Below are 15058 nucleotides of genomic sequence, written 5' to 3' on the forward strand. Positions count from 1 at the left end.
TTCCTCCGGCATTTATAGTGATTTGAATCTGCTGCTTCCGGTTGTCAGTTGCTGTTTGCTGCAGTGGCCGGTATATAGGGTCTAGGTCGATGTGTCTGTTGATAGAATTTGTGGATGAGTGCCATGCCTCTATACAACATGAATTTCATTGGGACAACACCACTATTATAGGGCAAGCCAAACAGAGAACAGCCAGGGAATTCCTAGAGGCATGGCACTCAGCCACAAATTCTATCAACAGACACATTGACCTAGACCCTATATACCGGCCACTGCAGCGGACAGCAACTGACAACCGGAAGCGGCAGATTCAAACCACTATAAATGCCGGAGGAATCAGCACAGAAGCGCTTCACAGGAGGCTCCCAAGCACTGAGGATGTCACCTAGAAAGGGAACGAAACGTTTGCAACAAAAACTCCCAGCTCGGCGAACAGAACCACAACAACGAGCACCCGAGCTACAAATTTTCTCACAAACTTTGAATAAATTAAGTTATCAGGTTTCTGTGTCACACAAGAATACATGGCACCAAATGTTGATATGGTCTTCAGTTAAAAGCAACTGAATAAATTTTTGGCTGTAGACTTTGATGGACTAAAGCAATAACTCACTAGCTAGGACTAATTTCATGGAATTCTTTTCAGTATCTGAGGGCATTGTGTGTAGGACAGCATTACCAAGTCCTCATGTGAAACAGAGGTATTTGAATTACAGGATGATGGAAGGGGACAACGAAACCAGGGATCAGCTAATAATACTTTCACTTCTTACAACTCCCTCCATCACCATAATAACTCATGCCATCCTGGACAGAAATGTGCTCTGCTGATGTTGCATTGGCTGAATCCATTCTTTATTCTCTTACTTGTCTTCTGAATATATTGTATGCTCCACGCCTGTTATTCCTGAAAGTCCATATCTCAGCAGATTTGGTGCCAATGGAGATATGTCATACCACACCCAAACAGGTTGGTTGAAAATACTTTTCGAATTTAACTCAGCACACCATAGTCGTCATAGTAGTCCATTTCGAAGGGCAGCTCCAAGTTTATTGAAGCAGCAGATCTGTGCCTTAATTGTGTCATTTACTTGCTGAGTAACCAGTTGCTTGTCATATAGCTTTCATTCTTATATTCATTGCTTGGGTTTTTCTTGGCTCTACTCTGTCGCCTTTACTTGGCTGGAGGATTTCAATGTCCAGTACTAAGAGTAGCTCAGTAGCAGCACTACTGACCAAGCTGATCAGGTCCTAAAGGACGTAGTTAATAGACTGGGTCTGTGATAGGTAGTGAGGTAACCAACAAGAGAGAAATTATACATGACCTCATCCTTATCAAAATATCAGCTGTAATTGCATTTGCCCATGATGTTATTGGTAAGAGTAACCACTGCACAGTCCTTGTGGAGATGAAGTCTTGCCTTCAAGTTGAGAATACTCTCCATTGTGTTGTGTGGCACTATCACCATGCGAAATGGGATAGACCTCAAACAGATATAACAACTCATGTCTGGGCATCCATGAGGTTCTGTTGGTCACAAACAGCAGCAGAATCGCACTCAAACGTAATCTTGTAATCTGGCACATAGGAAGATAGTTGTGATTATTGCAGGTCAGTCATCTCAGCTCCATGATATTTCTGCATGAGCTTCTCAGGGTGGTGTCCTCGGCCTAATCATCTTCAGCTGCTTTATCAATGACCTTCCCTCCATGGTAAGGTCAGAAATGGGAATGTTTGCCGATAACTGCACAATGTTCGCTACTCCTTAGATAACAAAGCAGGCCATGTTCAAATGTAACAAGATCTGGACAATATCCAGGCTTGGGCTGACAAAAAAAAAGTGGCAAGTAACATTCTCGATATACAAATGCCAGGCAATGACCATCTTCAATAAGAGACGATCTAACCACTGTCCTTTGACTTTCAATAGTGTTACCACCACTGAATTCCACACTATCAGCATCCTGGGGGTTACCATTGACCAGAAATTCAGTTAGATTCGGCATATAAATACAAGGTTAAAAGAGCAGGTCAGAGGCGAAGAATATTATGGCAACTAATACACCTCCTGATTCCTCAAAGCCTATTCACCATCAACAAGGCACAGATTAGAAGTGTGATGGAAGATTCCCCACTTGTCTGGATGGGTGCAGCTTCAACAACACTCCAAGCTTGACAGTGCCCAGGACAAAGCAGTCCACTTGATTGGCACCATATCCATAAGCATCCACTCCTCCTATCAACAATTGTCAGTAGCAACAGTGTGTACTATCTACAAGATTCATTGCAGAAATTCACCTAAGATCCTTAGACAACATCTTCTAAACCCACAACCACTTCTATCTAGAAGGATAAGGGCAGCAGATATTTGGGAACACCACCACCTGAAATTCCTCCCCAAGCCGTTCACCGTCCTGACTTGGAAATATATCACTGTTCCTTACCTGTCACCGGGTCAAAATCCTGGAACCCCCTCCCTAACGGCATCGTGGACTATAGCGGTTCAAGAAGGCAGCTCAGCACCACCTTCTTAACAGCAACTCGGGATAGGCAATAAATGCTGGCTAGCCATTGATGCCCACAGCCCACAAGTGAATCAAATAAAAAAGTGGCTGCCAGTTATCTCTGAGCATCCAGGTGGAATGTTTGCTTTGATCAGGGACAGTGAACAGGAGCAAGGAAAAAGCATCATGGCAGTTTTCCATGAATCTTGTGCACACTGGCACAATCTTTTAAGTTGTGTACCAGCTTTACATTGATGGAGTCAGAGCCTTTCTGGTTCGTTGATGATCTGACTGTCCCTTAATGGTCACTTGCCACATGTGTGTGGTCTATAATGCCACACCCAGTACTGCAAACCCAAGCACTTGCTCATTCTGACATAATTGGTGGTAAAGCGGACATGGATATAAAGCATTTCATCTGTATGATGCATTTGTGTCCAGTTCACTGCAAGGTCCTGCAATACCTGTGGCATAGCAGGATGGAGAGACAAAAAGGTTGAGTGTGGTGATGACCACCAAAGGCACTTGGCAGCATCTCTGATGTGAGACCCTAAGCCTGCTGAGGCACTGCTGCTCCAACATGACCAGGAAGGTGATTATTTTTCTGGACATCCTGTGCTGTGGCTATCATTTCCTATAAGCTGTTCTCATCCCATTTCTCCTGTGGAGAGGTAGATCTGTGAGGAGAAAGGTGCTGCTGGTAGTGCTCTTGCTGCTAGTGTTAGTGATGCTGTTGGTCATTTGGTCCCCATCTGAGATGCAACCTAAAACAGTATAGAGACTCCTACACTGATGATGGATCATAGCTGCAAAATGGAAATTAGACACACAGCTCTGCACAATAATGGCAGTCACTTTTAAGATAGTGAAAATAATCTCTCAGTATAACCTTTGCAAGCAAAGTCCTTTCACCCAATTAGGCAAGCAATCAGTTTTGGCACTTGAAGGGAATTTCTTTATCCTCTGAATTGCCAATGTGCTCTCACCTGTTTTCATTTGGGCATTCCAGAACATCCAGTGAACTGTATGCACTTACAGTATAATTTACAAACACTCGTTCATGTTCTCAGTGATTCATAGCATATTGCAGTTGCTGATGGGCCTGGCCTGAGGCTCAGTTTTTCAGCTTTTGTTTTGTTTCAGATCACCAACATCTGCAGCATTTTGCTTTTACCTGAATTATTTTTGGTTGCTTGGGTCTGAATATTGCACTTGTCAAGTATGTTTGTTTGAAAATCATACAAAATGTAACATTGGTGTTTCTTTCAGCATTGCAGCAGGAAATCTAAAGGAAATTTAGCCCAGAAATATTTGAGTTTTCCTGAATCTGTCAACTTAAGAGGCCAACTCTAATTAATATTCAGTTGTGGTGACACGTGATAATGCGCATACATATTATACCATGTTATAGGATGAAGAATTTTATTTCTTTCAAACATTTAGGCACTTAATCATAGTTTCTAATAAATGTGAGGGGGAATAGAACAATATGAGAATCATCAATAAGACTATGAAGTTTATTTGCACTGTTCATTTATCTCCCCTCTGCTGTTGATGTTGACCCTGCTGTGCAACAGTGGGTGACTGAGAGAAAAACAGCACCTTCCAGTGTTGCTTTCTAACCACCTCACAGAAATATGCATGTGGGTTTCAAAAGATGTTCCATTCACCCAATAGCCCCATCACTAACTACAGTAACATGTCCCTGATCAGATAGTGATTTCTCAAATCCTGCCTGAATCTATCACAGTCAGCTAAGAGCTTGTAAAACTATTAATGCAGTCATTGTGATAGACACTACTTACCAAAACTTAAAAGGATTTTCACTAATCAGACTTGGCCAGTACTTCCTCATGTCAGTCCAAAGATCCTGAAATAGAGTAACAAGAGAATTGAAAATCAGATTTCCATTTTTCTCAATGAGGTTCTATGCACAAAAATTGCAACAGCATCAAACACTATGGCTTACAATAATAGTGCAAGAGTGGACATAATAAAATAAAAATGGAGCTGAATTAAGCATTCTCTAGTATCCTGCTCCTTTTAGGACTTTGGGATAGAATTTGTATACATCTTTAGCATAAGAGGAAATAGACCCAAACTTAGAAATTCTACAGTTATTGGGAATAAAGTGACAATATCCATGAGGGTGAAGAAGTACTTTCAGCCTAAGAGAAACATTACTTTGGAAATAAACTATTCTTTTCCCCAAAAATATAGTTTATTTATAAAATTTGCAAACAAAATATATTACAAAAACACAAAATATATTGCAGGACCTATGAGAAAATTCAACTTGTATGACTATAACAGTTTTCATATTTAACAAATACATTCCATGTAAAGTATGCAAGCCAATGGTAAAAAATATATAATTACAAATAGGGTGTGAAGTTCTCTACATAACATCTTCACTCCAAGGTGCCCCATTAAATTTTTAATATTCTTGATTTGCAACATACATGGTTTATGAGGTACATGGCCTGACAAATATTATAGTTTGCAGACCCTCAGTGTACTGTGCCTGAACAGCCTCAGATGGTGACCTTTCTCCACTGCATCTCTGCAATGGTTACCCCAAGCTTCAGTGTGTCCATCAGCATGTCATCTTGGAATATGCCAAAGTGCAACACTCGATCAAAGACAACTCCTTACACTGGAGGACCAGCAAGTTTTAGAAAGAGCATTTTTCACTGAGGATCCTCCAGAAAGTGAGATGCAGGAGATCAGAGTCGAAGAGTGTAGTGCTGGAAAAGCACAGCAGATCAGGCAGCATCTGGGGAGTAGGAGCGAAGAGAACCTTTTCTGATGAAGGGCTTATGCTCGAAACATCGACTCTCCTGCTCCTCTGATGCTGCCTGACTGGCTGTGCTCCTCCAGGCTTAGTTGATGTTTGTCTAGATGTACATCTCTAGGAACAATGTGGAGAGCACAGAATGCTGCATCATGGAGCTGCACAGGATGAACCTCAGTGGGTGGTAAGGACAGGCCAAGGAACTATAGACCAGTTAGTCTGACATGATGGGCAAGTTGTTGGAGAGAATCCTGAGGGACAGGATGTACATGTATTTGGAAAGGCCAGGACTGATTAGGGACAGTCAACATAGCTTTGTGTGTGGGAAGTCATGTCTCACAAACTTGATTGAGTTTTTTGAAGAAGTAACAACGAGGGCAGAGCAGTATATGGACTTCAGTAAGGCGTTCAACAAGGAGACTGGTTAGCAAGGTTAAATCTCACGGAATAAAGGGAGAACTAACCATTGGATACAGAACTGGCTCAAAGGTAGAAGACAGAGGGTGGTGGTGGAGGGTTGTTTTTCAGACTGGAGGCCTATGACCAGTGGAGTACCACAAGGATCAGTGCTGAGTCCTCTACGTTTTGTCATTTACATAAATGATTTGGATGCGAGCATAAGAGGTACAGTTAGTAAGTTTACCAAAATTGGAGGTGTAGTGGACAGCGAAGAGGGTTACCTCAGATTACAACAGGATCTTGACCAGATGGGCCAATGGACTGAGGAGTGGCAGATTGAGTTTAATTCAGATAAATGTGAAGTGCTGCATTTTGGGAAAGCAAATTTTAGCAAGACTTGTATACTTAATGGTAAGGTCCTAGGAAGTGTTGCCGAACAAAGAGACCTTAGAGTGCAGGTTCATAGCTCCTTGAAAGTGGAGTCACAGGTAGATAGGATAGTGAAGACAGTGTTTGGTATGCTTTCTTTTATTGGTCAGAGTATTGAGTACAGGAGTTGGGAGGTCATGTTGCGGCTGTGCAGGACATTGGTTAGGCCATTGTTGGAATATTGCATGCAATTCTGGTCTCCTTCCTATTGGGAAGATGTTGTGAAACTTGAAAGGGTTCAGAAAAAATTTACAAGGATCTTGTCAGAGTTGGAAGATTTGAACTATACGGAGAGGCTGAACAGGCTGGGGCTGTTTTCCCTGAAGCGTCGGAGGCTGAGGGATGACCTGATAGAGGTTTACAAAATTATGAGGGGCATGGATAGACTAAATAGGCAAAGTCTTTTCCCTGGGGTTGGGGAGTCCAGAACTAGAAGGCATAGGTTTAGGGTGAGAGGGGAAAGACATAAAAGAGACCTAAGGGGCAACATTTTCACGTAGAGGGTGGTACGTGTATGGAATAAGCTGCCAGAGGATGTGGTGGAGACTGGTACAATTGCAACATTTAAGAGGCATTTGGATGGGTATATGAATAGGAAGGGTTTGGAGGTATATGGGCCAGGTGCGAGCAGGTGGAATTAGATTGGGTTGGGATATCTGGTAAGCATGGACGGGTTGGATTGAATGGTCTGTTTCCATGCTGTACATCTCTATGACTCTAAAAAAAAAGTATCTCAGAGGATAAAGTATTGATGGGTTCTTTTTCTTAGAAAAGTGAATAATCAGCTCATCAATGTACAGTATTCCAGTACATCTTGTTTAATGTAGCTGCAAAGGGCATGGTTCAGGTTAGGTTCTATAGCTCGTCATCTTAATAACTAAGAATTCTCATTACTAAAAATCAGGAGATCTTAAAAGAAAGAGAACACAATCCTTGTTCTGTTGTTGCCTTGTGAACATTCTGTAACCAATTTTGGGGAGGAAACACTTTACATACTCGGAAGTTCAAAAACACATAAATCGCATGCTGCCAGTAGAAAGAGTTGCCCTGGAAGATTTCACATGTATTGTATACCAGGCTGTTAAAAATTTGGGAACTGATTTAGGTCATATAGTGAGTGATCTTGGACTGATTTCAGAACTTTGATCGGGTTGCAAGATTTGCTTGGAATATTTAATACACAAAAAGAGAAAACATACTTATGATGGGCATATAGGAAAGATAGCAGTGGCACATTTTCACTTGAACAAAAAAAAGGCTACATGACAGATTGGCTGAATGGGGGGTTAGAGACACAACAAATTCTGTCTGTGCCACCTCTTCACTGTATTGTCCTTTCTCTTAGCTTAATTTCTTAGCACTTACCTGGAGCCTGTCAGACTCTGAGGCTTGCATTGGATTTAGATTAGATTAGATTACTTACAGTATGGAAACAGGCCTTCGGCCCAACAAGTCCACACCGACCCGCCGAAGCGCAACGCCCCCATACATATACCCCTTACCTAACACTACTGGCAATTTAGCATGGCCAATTCACTTGACCCGCACATCTTTGGACTGTGGGAGGAAACCGGAGCACCCAGAGGAAACCCACGCAGACACGGGGAGAATGTGCAAACTCCACACAGTCAGTCGTCTGAGGCGGGAATTGAACCCGGGTCTCTGGCACTGTGAGGCAGCAGTGCTAACCACCGTGCCGCCCATAATGTAGGAGAGGCAGGCAGCTTGCCGATTTGAACAGTCAAGGGAGTGAATGAGGACTGCAGATGCTGGAGAATCAGAGCTTAAAAATGTGGTACTGGGAAAGTGCAGCAAGTCAGGCAGCATCTAAGGAGCAGGAGGATTGACGTTTCGGGCATAAGCACTTCTTATAAGCCCTCCTTGAATGCTGTCTGACCTGCTGCGCTTTTCCAGCAACATATTTTTGAGTCAAGGGAATGACCATGTTGCTGTGCAATGGGACAAGTCCTTAGTGAAATCAAGTCAGTCATGATCAAGGGGCTTCTCCTATTCCAGTACAGAGTCTTGGCCTTGGTCAGCCCCACAGGTAAGAGCAATTGTTCTGAGGATTAAAGAGATGTCACTCAAGCTACTGTAAAGACATCAGTCAAGGGAGTATGCCGATTTCTTTTGTAGTGAGACAAAGGAAATGATGGAAAACAATGGCAATCTGGTAGAGCATTCGGTGCCAATAAAGGTGCAAGAGAGCTGGTGAGCTGTCCTCAGTGAATGAGCAGGAAATTTAGAGGGCAGAAGGGGTTTGCAGTTTGGGAGGATAAGGCAGTGGACAGCCTTTGTGTAAATATAATGCTTGTACTAAATGAGCTTTGTAGTTTCTGAAATTTAAGACTTCCTGAAGCACAGTGGTAGTCTTCCTACCTGTGAAACAAGAGATCTGGGTTCAGACCTCACCTGCTCCAGAAGTTTGCAATAATGTCACTGAATTAAATTAGATTAGCTTTATTGTTGCATATACTCAAATGTATACAGTGAGAAGTTGACAAGATACCACTTACAGCGCCATCTTAGCTATAAGGTACCTAGATACAGATCTTCAGTACAGACTCTTAAGGAAAGAAAATAGAAAAATAAAGAAATAACAAAGACCAATGTTGCAGATCATAGGAATAAATTAGAAAATAGAGAAATAAAACATTGAGAACAACAGTCCTTTCAACACCATCCATGCCAGCACCGAGCTTCCAAGTGGCACAAGGCCTTGACTGTGGATCACCAGGCTTCATCCCAAAGCTCTTGAGACCGGGAGACCACTCTGGAATCACCTCAGAAGTTCATGCTGAGGCCACGCCAGGCGGAAACACTGCCACTGGCCACTGAAAAGCCATCATGCTAGGCTGAGAGATCACTATGTGCTGCCAAGAGACCACAACACTGGGCCACCAAGAGACTGCCACACCAGGCTGGGAGATCACCATGGCAGGCCAAGGGTCTATTATGCTGGGCCGAGAGATGCCATGCTGGGCCAAAAAGCCTCGATGCCAGGCCGTGAGCCCGACACACTATGCCACACTATGCAAGGCTATGTGTCGGGCTCGCTGTGTTCGTACCGAGGCTGAGCGTCCGAGTCCACACCGAGGCTGAAGGCCGGGATTCTGAGTTCATGCCAAAGCCGGCAATTCAAGTCCATGACAAGGCTGAGAGTTCAGGACATCACCGAGATAAAAGAAGAGAAACAAAACCCAAGAGATAAAAGAAGAAAAAGTAATCGATGGAATGGATGAGGTATCCTACTCTGCCTCCATCTTGGAAAATGCTGAGCAGGTACATGACAAAATAGATCAATGAACCTTAATGAGAAGTGTATGCAGTGGCAGAGTTAGAGTGAATTGTGACTGTTTGTGTGAGGTAGCAGAGATGAAATAATGACAGTTGCGCATCACAGAAAATCTTTAACCTTCTTCCTGCATCGCTATGCATTTCACCTGTGACGTTGCACTGACCTGGTCTGCTATCTTACTTCAGGTTGGCTGAGCCTCCTTTGCCAGTCAGCAGGAAATTGCATTCCCCTCGTGTAGTGATTGGAACCAGGTGGACCTTGTTGACTACGAGGTCCTTGATTGGGATTCTTAATCTGGGCCAATTAGGAAGACCTGACTGACCAGTATAAACAGGGGATTAGCACTAATGCAGTTAGGCGATAGTGTGGGGGGTAAAAAATATATAAATAGGGGATTTAGAATTTTTTCAGTTCAGCGGGCTGACTCCAAGCTGGCTGGCTAGCTACAGACAGTATACTATGCACAAGTAAATAAAGGGTGACTTGGTGAAGGGAGACCAGCCTCTGTGCAGTTATTTCATTTCCTTCGTAGAACGATAGGATACCGACAGTGTTGAAGCAGGCCACTTGCCCCATTCCCAACCTTCCGAAAGGCATCCCACCCAGACTCACTGCCCCCGTTTTCTATCTCTGCATTTCCCATAATCCATCCAGCCTACAAATCCCGACACTGTGGGCAATTTAGCATGGCCCAATCCACCTAACCTGCACATCTTTGGACCATGGAAGGAAACCAGAGCACCTGGAGGAAACCCATGCAGACACAGGGAGAATGTGCAAACTCAACATAGAACATTACAGTGCATTACAGGCCCTTCGGCCTTTGATGTTGTGCCGATTGTGAAACCAATCTGAAGCCCATCTAACCTACACTATTCCATTACGACCCATATGTTTATCCAAAGACAATTTACATGCCCTTAAAGTTGGCGAGGTTACTATTGTTGTAGGCAGGGCGTTACATGCCCTTACTACTCTCTGAGTAAAGAAACTATTTCTGACATCTGTCTGATATCTATGATCTTATATCTCAATTTAAAACTACATCCCCTCGTGCTAGCCATCACATCCAAGGAAAAAGGCTCTCACACTTCACCCTATCTAATCCTCTGATGATTTTGTATGTCTCTGTTAAGTCACTTCTTAACCTTCTCTCTAACAAAAACAGCCTTAAGTCCCTCAGCCTTTCCTCATAAGACCTTCCCTCCATGCCAGGCAACATCCTGGTAAATCTCCTCTTCCCAATGTTACCACAGACAGTCATCGGAGGGTGGAATCAAACCCAGGTCCCTGGTGCTGTGAGGCCACAGTGCTAACCACTGCGCTGCTCCTTACTTCCACCTCCAGATGTCTGATGGCAAACCAAGCTTCTCTGGGCCATTTTCTTGGAGCTAACAATGCAGGATCACAGAGTTGCAGCATCTGAAGTGGTGCCCAGCCAGGGTCCAAATATAGCACCAGCAACGTGAACGTCGCAAAATCCCAGTTTCAGGGAACACTTACACCTCTCTGGCTGCACAGTTCCATCAGACGGGTGCCAAGGAGGTTGATTGCATAATCAATGAGATGAAGAGCAGAAGATTGCATGTGAAAAGTTGCCATGCCTCATGGCAGACTGGGAACATGAACCACACGATAGTATACACTTGCCAAGAAATGGGAAAACTCAGCCTTTTGATTCATCTTTTAACTCATAAATATCTACCAGTCCATTAATTAATTATCAGAAAATCTGATACATAGTTATAGTTTATTTCCAAAACATTCATCATTATGCATTTGTGCTGCTGAATTTTGCATTTTGGAATTTTTGAAAATTTGTTTGATCACCAGTGATAATGGTGTGACATATTCACAGTTAAATCCCTTGATGAAAATATAGTTACATTTTTATCTTAGAAACATCTGCCAAACTGAGATTCTGCAAATTTAGTATTTAGGTTTCACAGTTCAAATCAATGCAAAATCTCTACTGCTGGCAAGCTGCCTATTGTCTGATGACACTGATTCCTGCTTTAACTCAACTTTTTAAAAAACTTACATGTTAATCATGTCAAATTATTTATTCTCCCCATGTCAACTCTGGCTTTACTGGTTGCACACTTGTCATCATTCACAAGGTTCCAGTTTGAAATCTCACTCCAGGGCTTGAGCACAGAACTCCATGCTGACATTCCAATACAGTACTGAGGAAGCATTGCAATAACAAAGATACTATATTTCAGATGATACCTGAAATCAAAGCTCCCTTTACTTGGATATGTAAATGTAAAATCTCCCATAGATCTATTTCGAAGAAGAGTAGGGAAGATACCTTTGGCTTTTTGGTGAACATTCATCCCTCACAAACAGATTGTCTGGATATTAATTCCAACTGTTTTTTGGTTCTTTAATGAGCCTAAATTGGCTGCTGTGTTTGCTGCAAGGGAGCATTGACTGTATGTCAGAACTTATGTTATTTGTAAAGCACTCTGAGGCATCCAGTGATTATGAAGAGTACTATGTAAATGTAAACCACCTCATCCATCAGCAACTCCAGGTATCTGTTGGCGAATCAAGGTGCTTTTCTGGGTCATTTTCTTGGGAACAACAGTATCATATAATTGTTCATCACTGGAAGATGTGTCCAGGTGGAAGAAGTGATGTGACCACTTCATTTGATTTTTTTTCCTTACCCCAATATCCTTTTTAGCTAATTTCCAAGTACGATTGCAGAATTCTTTCCCATTTGGCCTGGAATTAAATAGAAGTTATGCATTTAATCTGGATAGTTGTTGAGACCAGTGAAGCACAATTATAATAGTCAACTCATTCAATTCTATTTGAGAATTCCAATCTAACCAATGCATCTATTAAAATTGCGAATTCAACCATGTCAATTTAGCCAGAACAAATAAATCCAGCCATTAATCGAAGTTAGCACATTGTACCCACATAAACATGTAGAATCCTCTTAAATGACTGTTTAAAAATGCTGTATCATTTATTCTAATCAAAATGCAAATTTTTCCCATCCAAAGACTGAGACTGGAGTTCCCCTCCCATTCAGGCCATGAGAATTGGAAATCTCCTGGCTTGCTTCACCACTTTGGAAAATAGTGGCCCAAAGGTGTGGCCTTCATAATTGGAGTGGGGAAGCAAGTGTGGGTTGGAGTTGATCTTCAGGTAATGCTACTGAACGAGTAATTCTGAACTGCAGGGTAATATTCTTAGTAACAAGGATCAGGACTAAGTTCAGGAATTTGACAGCTCCAATAGTTGCAGAGTTGGGGAGTATAACATATTAAAATCTTTGAAAAGACTGATAATTCCTTATAAATAACCAGATTAAATCGTTTTATTAGCATGGATGTAGTGTTCAGTAAAATACTCTTGGTATTATGTAAACCGTCAATGGAGACAGCACAGATGAAATTGGATGTGGAAAATGACGAAAACTATTGTTAGACAATTTGGACATAATTGTATTTCATTAATGAATATAACCTCTCAATGAAAGACATTAAAGAAGTATTATTGATATCAGAGGTAGAAATTTAGAAATCAAAAAGTCAATTCTGCTGAAGCTACATAGACAATTTAGTCATCTGTCTTCTAAAAGGGTAAAACCTTTTCATAAAGAATGAAGAAATAAAGGATGGACATATAATAAGCTAATAGAAGAGACAATGATAGATGTGAGATTACGAAGTAATATTGAAGGACACATCATGGCCTATAGTGAACCTTCTCTTAGCAAAAGACTTCAATAATGTCGTAACTATAAATTTAAAAGCTGTGAAGTAATGAATAAAATGAATTTTTTTTTTAGTTTGGAGACTCGATTTGTCAGTTAACAATAGTACATAGAACAGTTAAGAAAATTGTTGTCGATAAGGTGATGGAGTTGGTCTACCATCAAGTTTCTCACTTATAACTGGTGGGGTGTGGTGGAGGGGGAAGGCAGTCTACTAATAATTAATTCAGAGATATCTATGCAATTAGATAGACAGAAAACTGAAGAAGGCATTTGGTATGCTTTCCTTTATTGGTCAGAGCATTGAGTATAGGATGTACAAGACATTGGTTAGGCCACTTTAGGAATATTGCATGCAATTCTGATCTCCTTCCTATCGGAAGGATGTTGTGAAACTTGAAAGGGTTCAGAAAATATTTACAAGGATGTTGCCAGGGTTCTAGGATTTGAGCTAGAGGGAGAGGTTGAATAATCTGGGGCTGTTTACCCTGGAGCGTTGGAGGCTGAGGGGTGACCTTATAGAGGTTTACAAAGTCATGAGGGGCATGGAATAACAGACAAGGTCTTTTTCCTGGGTTGGGGGAGTCCAGAACTAGAGGGCGTAGGTTCAGGGTGGGAGGTAAAGATATAAAAGGGACCTAAGGAGCAACTTTTCCACAGACAGGGTGGTGCATGTATGGAATGAGCTGCCAGAGGAAGTGATGGAGGCTGGTACAATTACAGCATTTAAAAGACATCTTTACAAAATTATGAGGGACATGGATAGGGTAATTTGGCAAAGTCTTTTCCCTGGGGTGGGGGAGTCCAAAACTAGAGGGCATAGGTTTCGGGTGAGAGGGGAAAGATATAAAAGTGACCTACAGGGCAACTTTTTCACACAGAGGATGGAACGTGTATGAAATGAGCTGACAGAGGAAGTGGTGGAGGCTGGTACAATTGTAACATTTAAGAGGCATTTGGATGGGTATATGAATAGGAAGGGTTTGGATGGATATGGGCTGTGTGCTGGTAGGTGGGATTAGATTGGGTTGGGATATCTGGTCGGCATGGACAGGTTGGACCGAAGGGTCTGTTTCCATGCTGTACATCTCTATGACTCTATGACTCTAAATGGGACTAGATTAGAATACCTGGTTGACATAGACGAGTTGGACCAAGGATCTGTTTCCATGCTGTACATCTCTATGACTCTATGAAAATAATTATTATGAATACAGCAGCAGAATATATTTTTAGAAATAGGATATGTAAAAGGAACCATGTAGTAATAGACTATATGATTCATAAAATTTTGGCACTGTAATAGCATGAGCTGTACAATCTAAGAATTTTTGGAGATGGTGGAAGACTGTAGTCCATATCAGGTATATAAAACAAAGAACTGTGGATGCTGGAGATCTGAAACAAACAAAACAAATTGATGAAGAAACTCAGCAGATCTGACAGCATCTGTGAAGAGTTAGCATTTTGGTCCATTGACTCATCTTCGGACTAATATCAGATGCTTCAACCAAACTAAAAAGGTATCAAAATAAAATAAATAATTGGTATTTTAGTTGATGTCTATAAAATATGCTGAACGCCATCATATGCTGCAGTCAAGGTTGGCACTGAGCTCACCAGTGGGCACAATATGCCCATTCCCCAAGGCTACTTTATAATAATTTCTACACAGTACAGTAAAGACACCATTAATATTCAAACCTATTCTTTCCAAACCATAAATCGGTAGAAAGCCTGCACACATAATGAATGCTAATTCACTACAGAGATGAGATTCCCTCAAATACCTGTAATGTAATGATAGAGGATAGAAAGATAGATGTCATAGATGGAAGCTTCAGATTGACTTCCTGTGCTTAATGTCCCAAAAGAGGAATTGTGAACTAGGCATCCA

At 41.8% G+C, this 15058-nt stretch overlaps 1 protein-coding gene across 1 annotated transcript in view; it reads right to left on the reverse strand.

Moving 5' to 3' along the window:
* Positions 1-15058, reverse strand: part of rnaset2l (ribonuclease T2, like) — a 52727-nt gene that overhangs the window by 24336 nt on the left and 13333 nt on the right. The window contains exons 5-6 of the mRNA XM_060856035.1: positions 12101-12158; positions 4311-4375 (exon numbers count right to left, since the gene is read on the reverse strand). Of these exons, the coding sequence (XP_060712018.1) occupies positions 4311-4375; positions 12101-12158 (123 nt within the window). The remainder of the gene's footprint in view (positions 1-4310; positions 4376-12100; positions 12159-15058) is intronic.

This window comes from Hemiscyllium ocellatum, chromosome 47 (assembly GCF_020745735.1).
Source record: "Hemiscyllium ocellatum isolate sHemOce1 chromosome 47, sHemOce1.pat.X.cur, whole genome shotgun sequence".
Taxonomy (NCBI): domain Eukaryota; kingdom Metazoa; phylum Chordata; class Chondrichthyes; order Orectolobiformes; family Hemiscylliidae; genus Hemiscyllium; species Hemiscyllium ocellatum.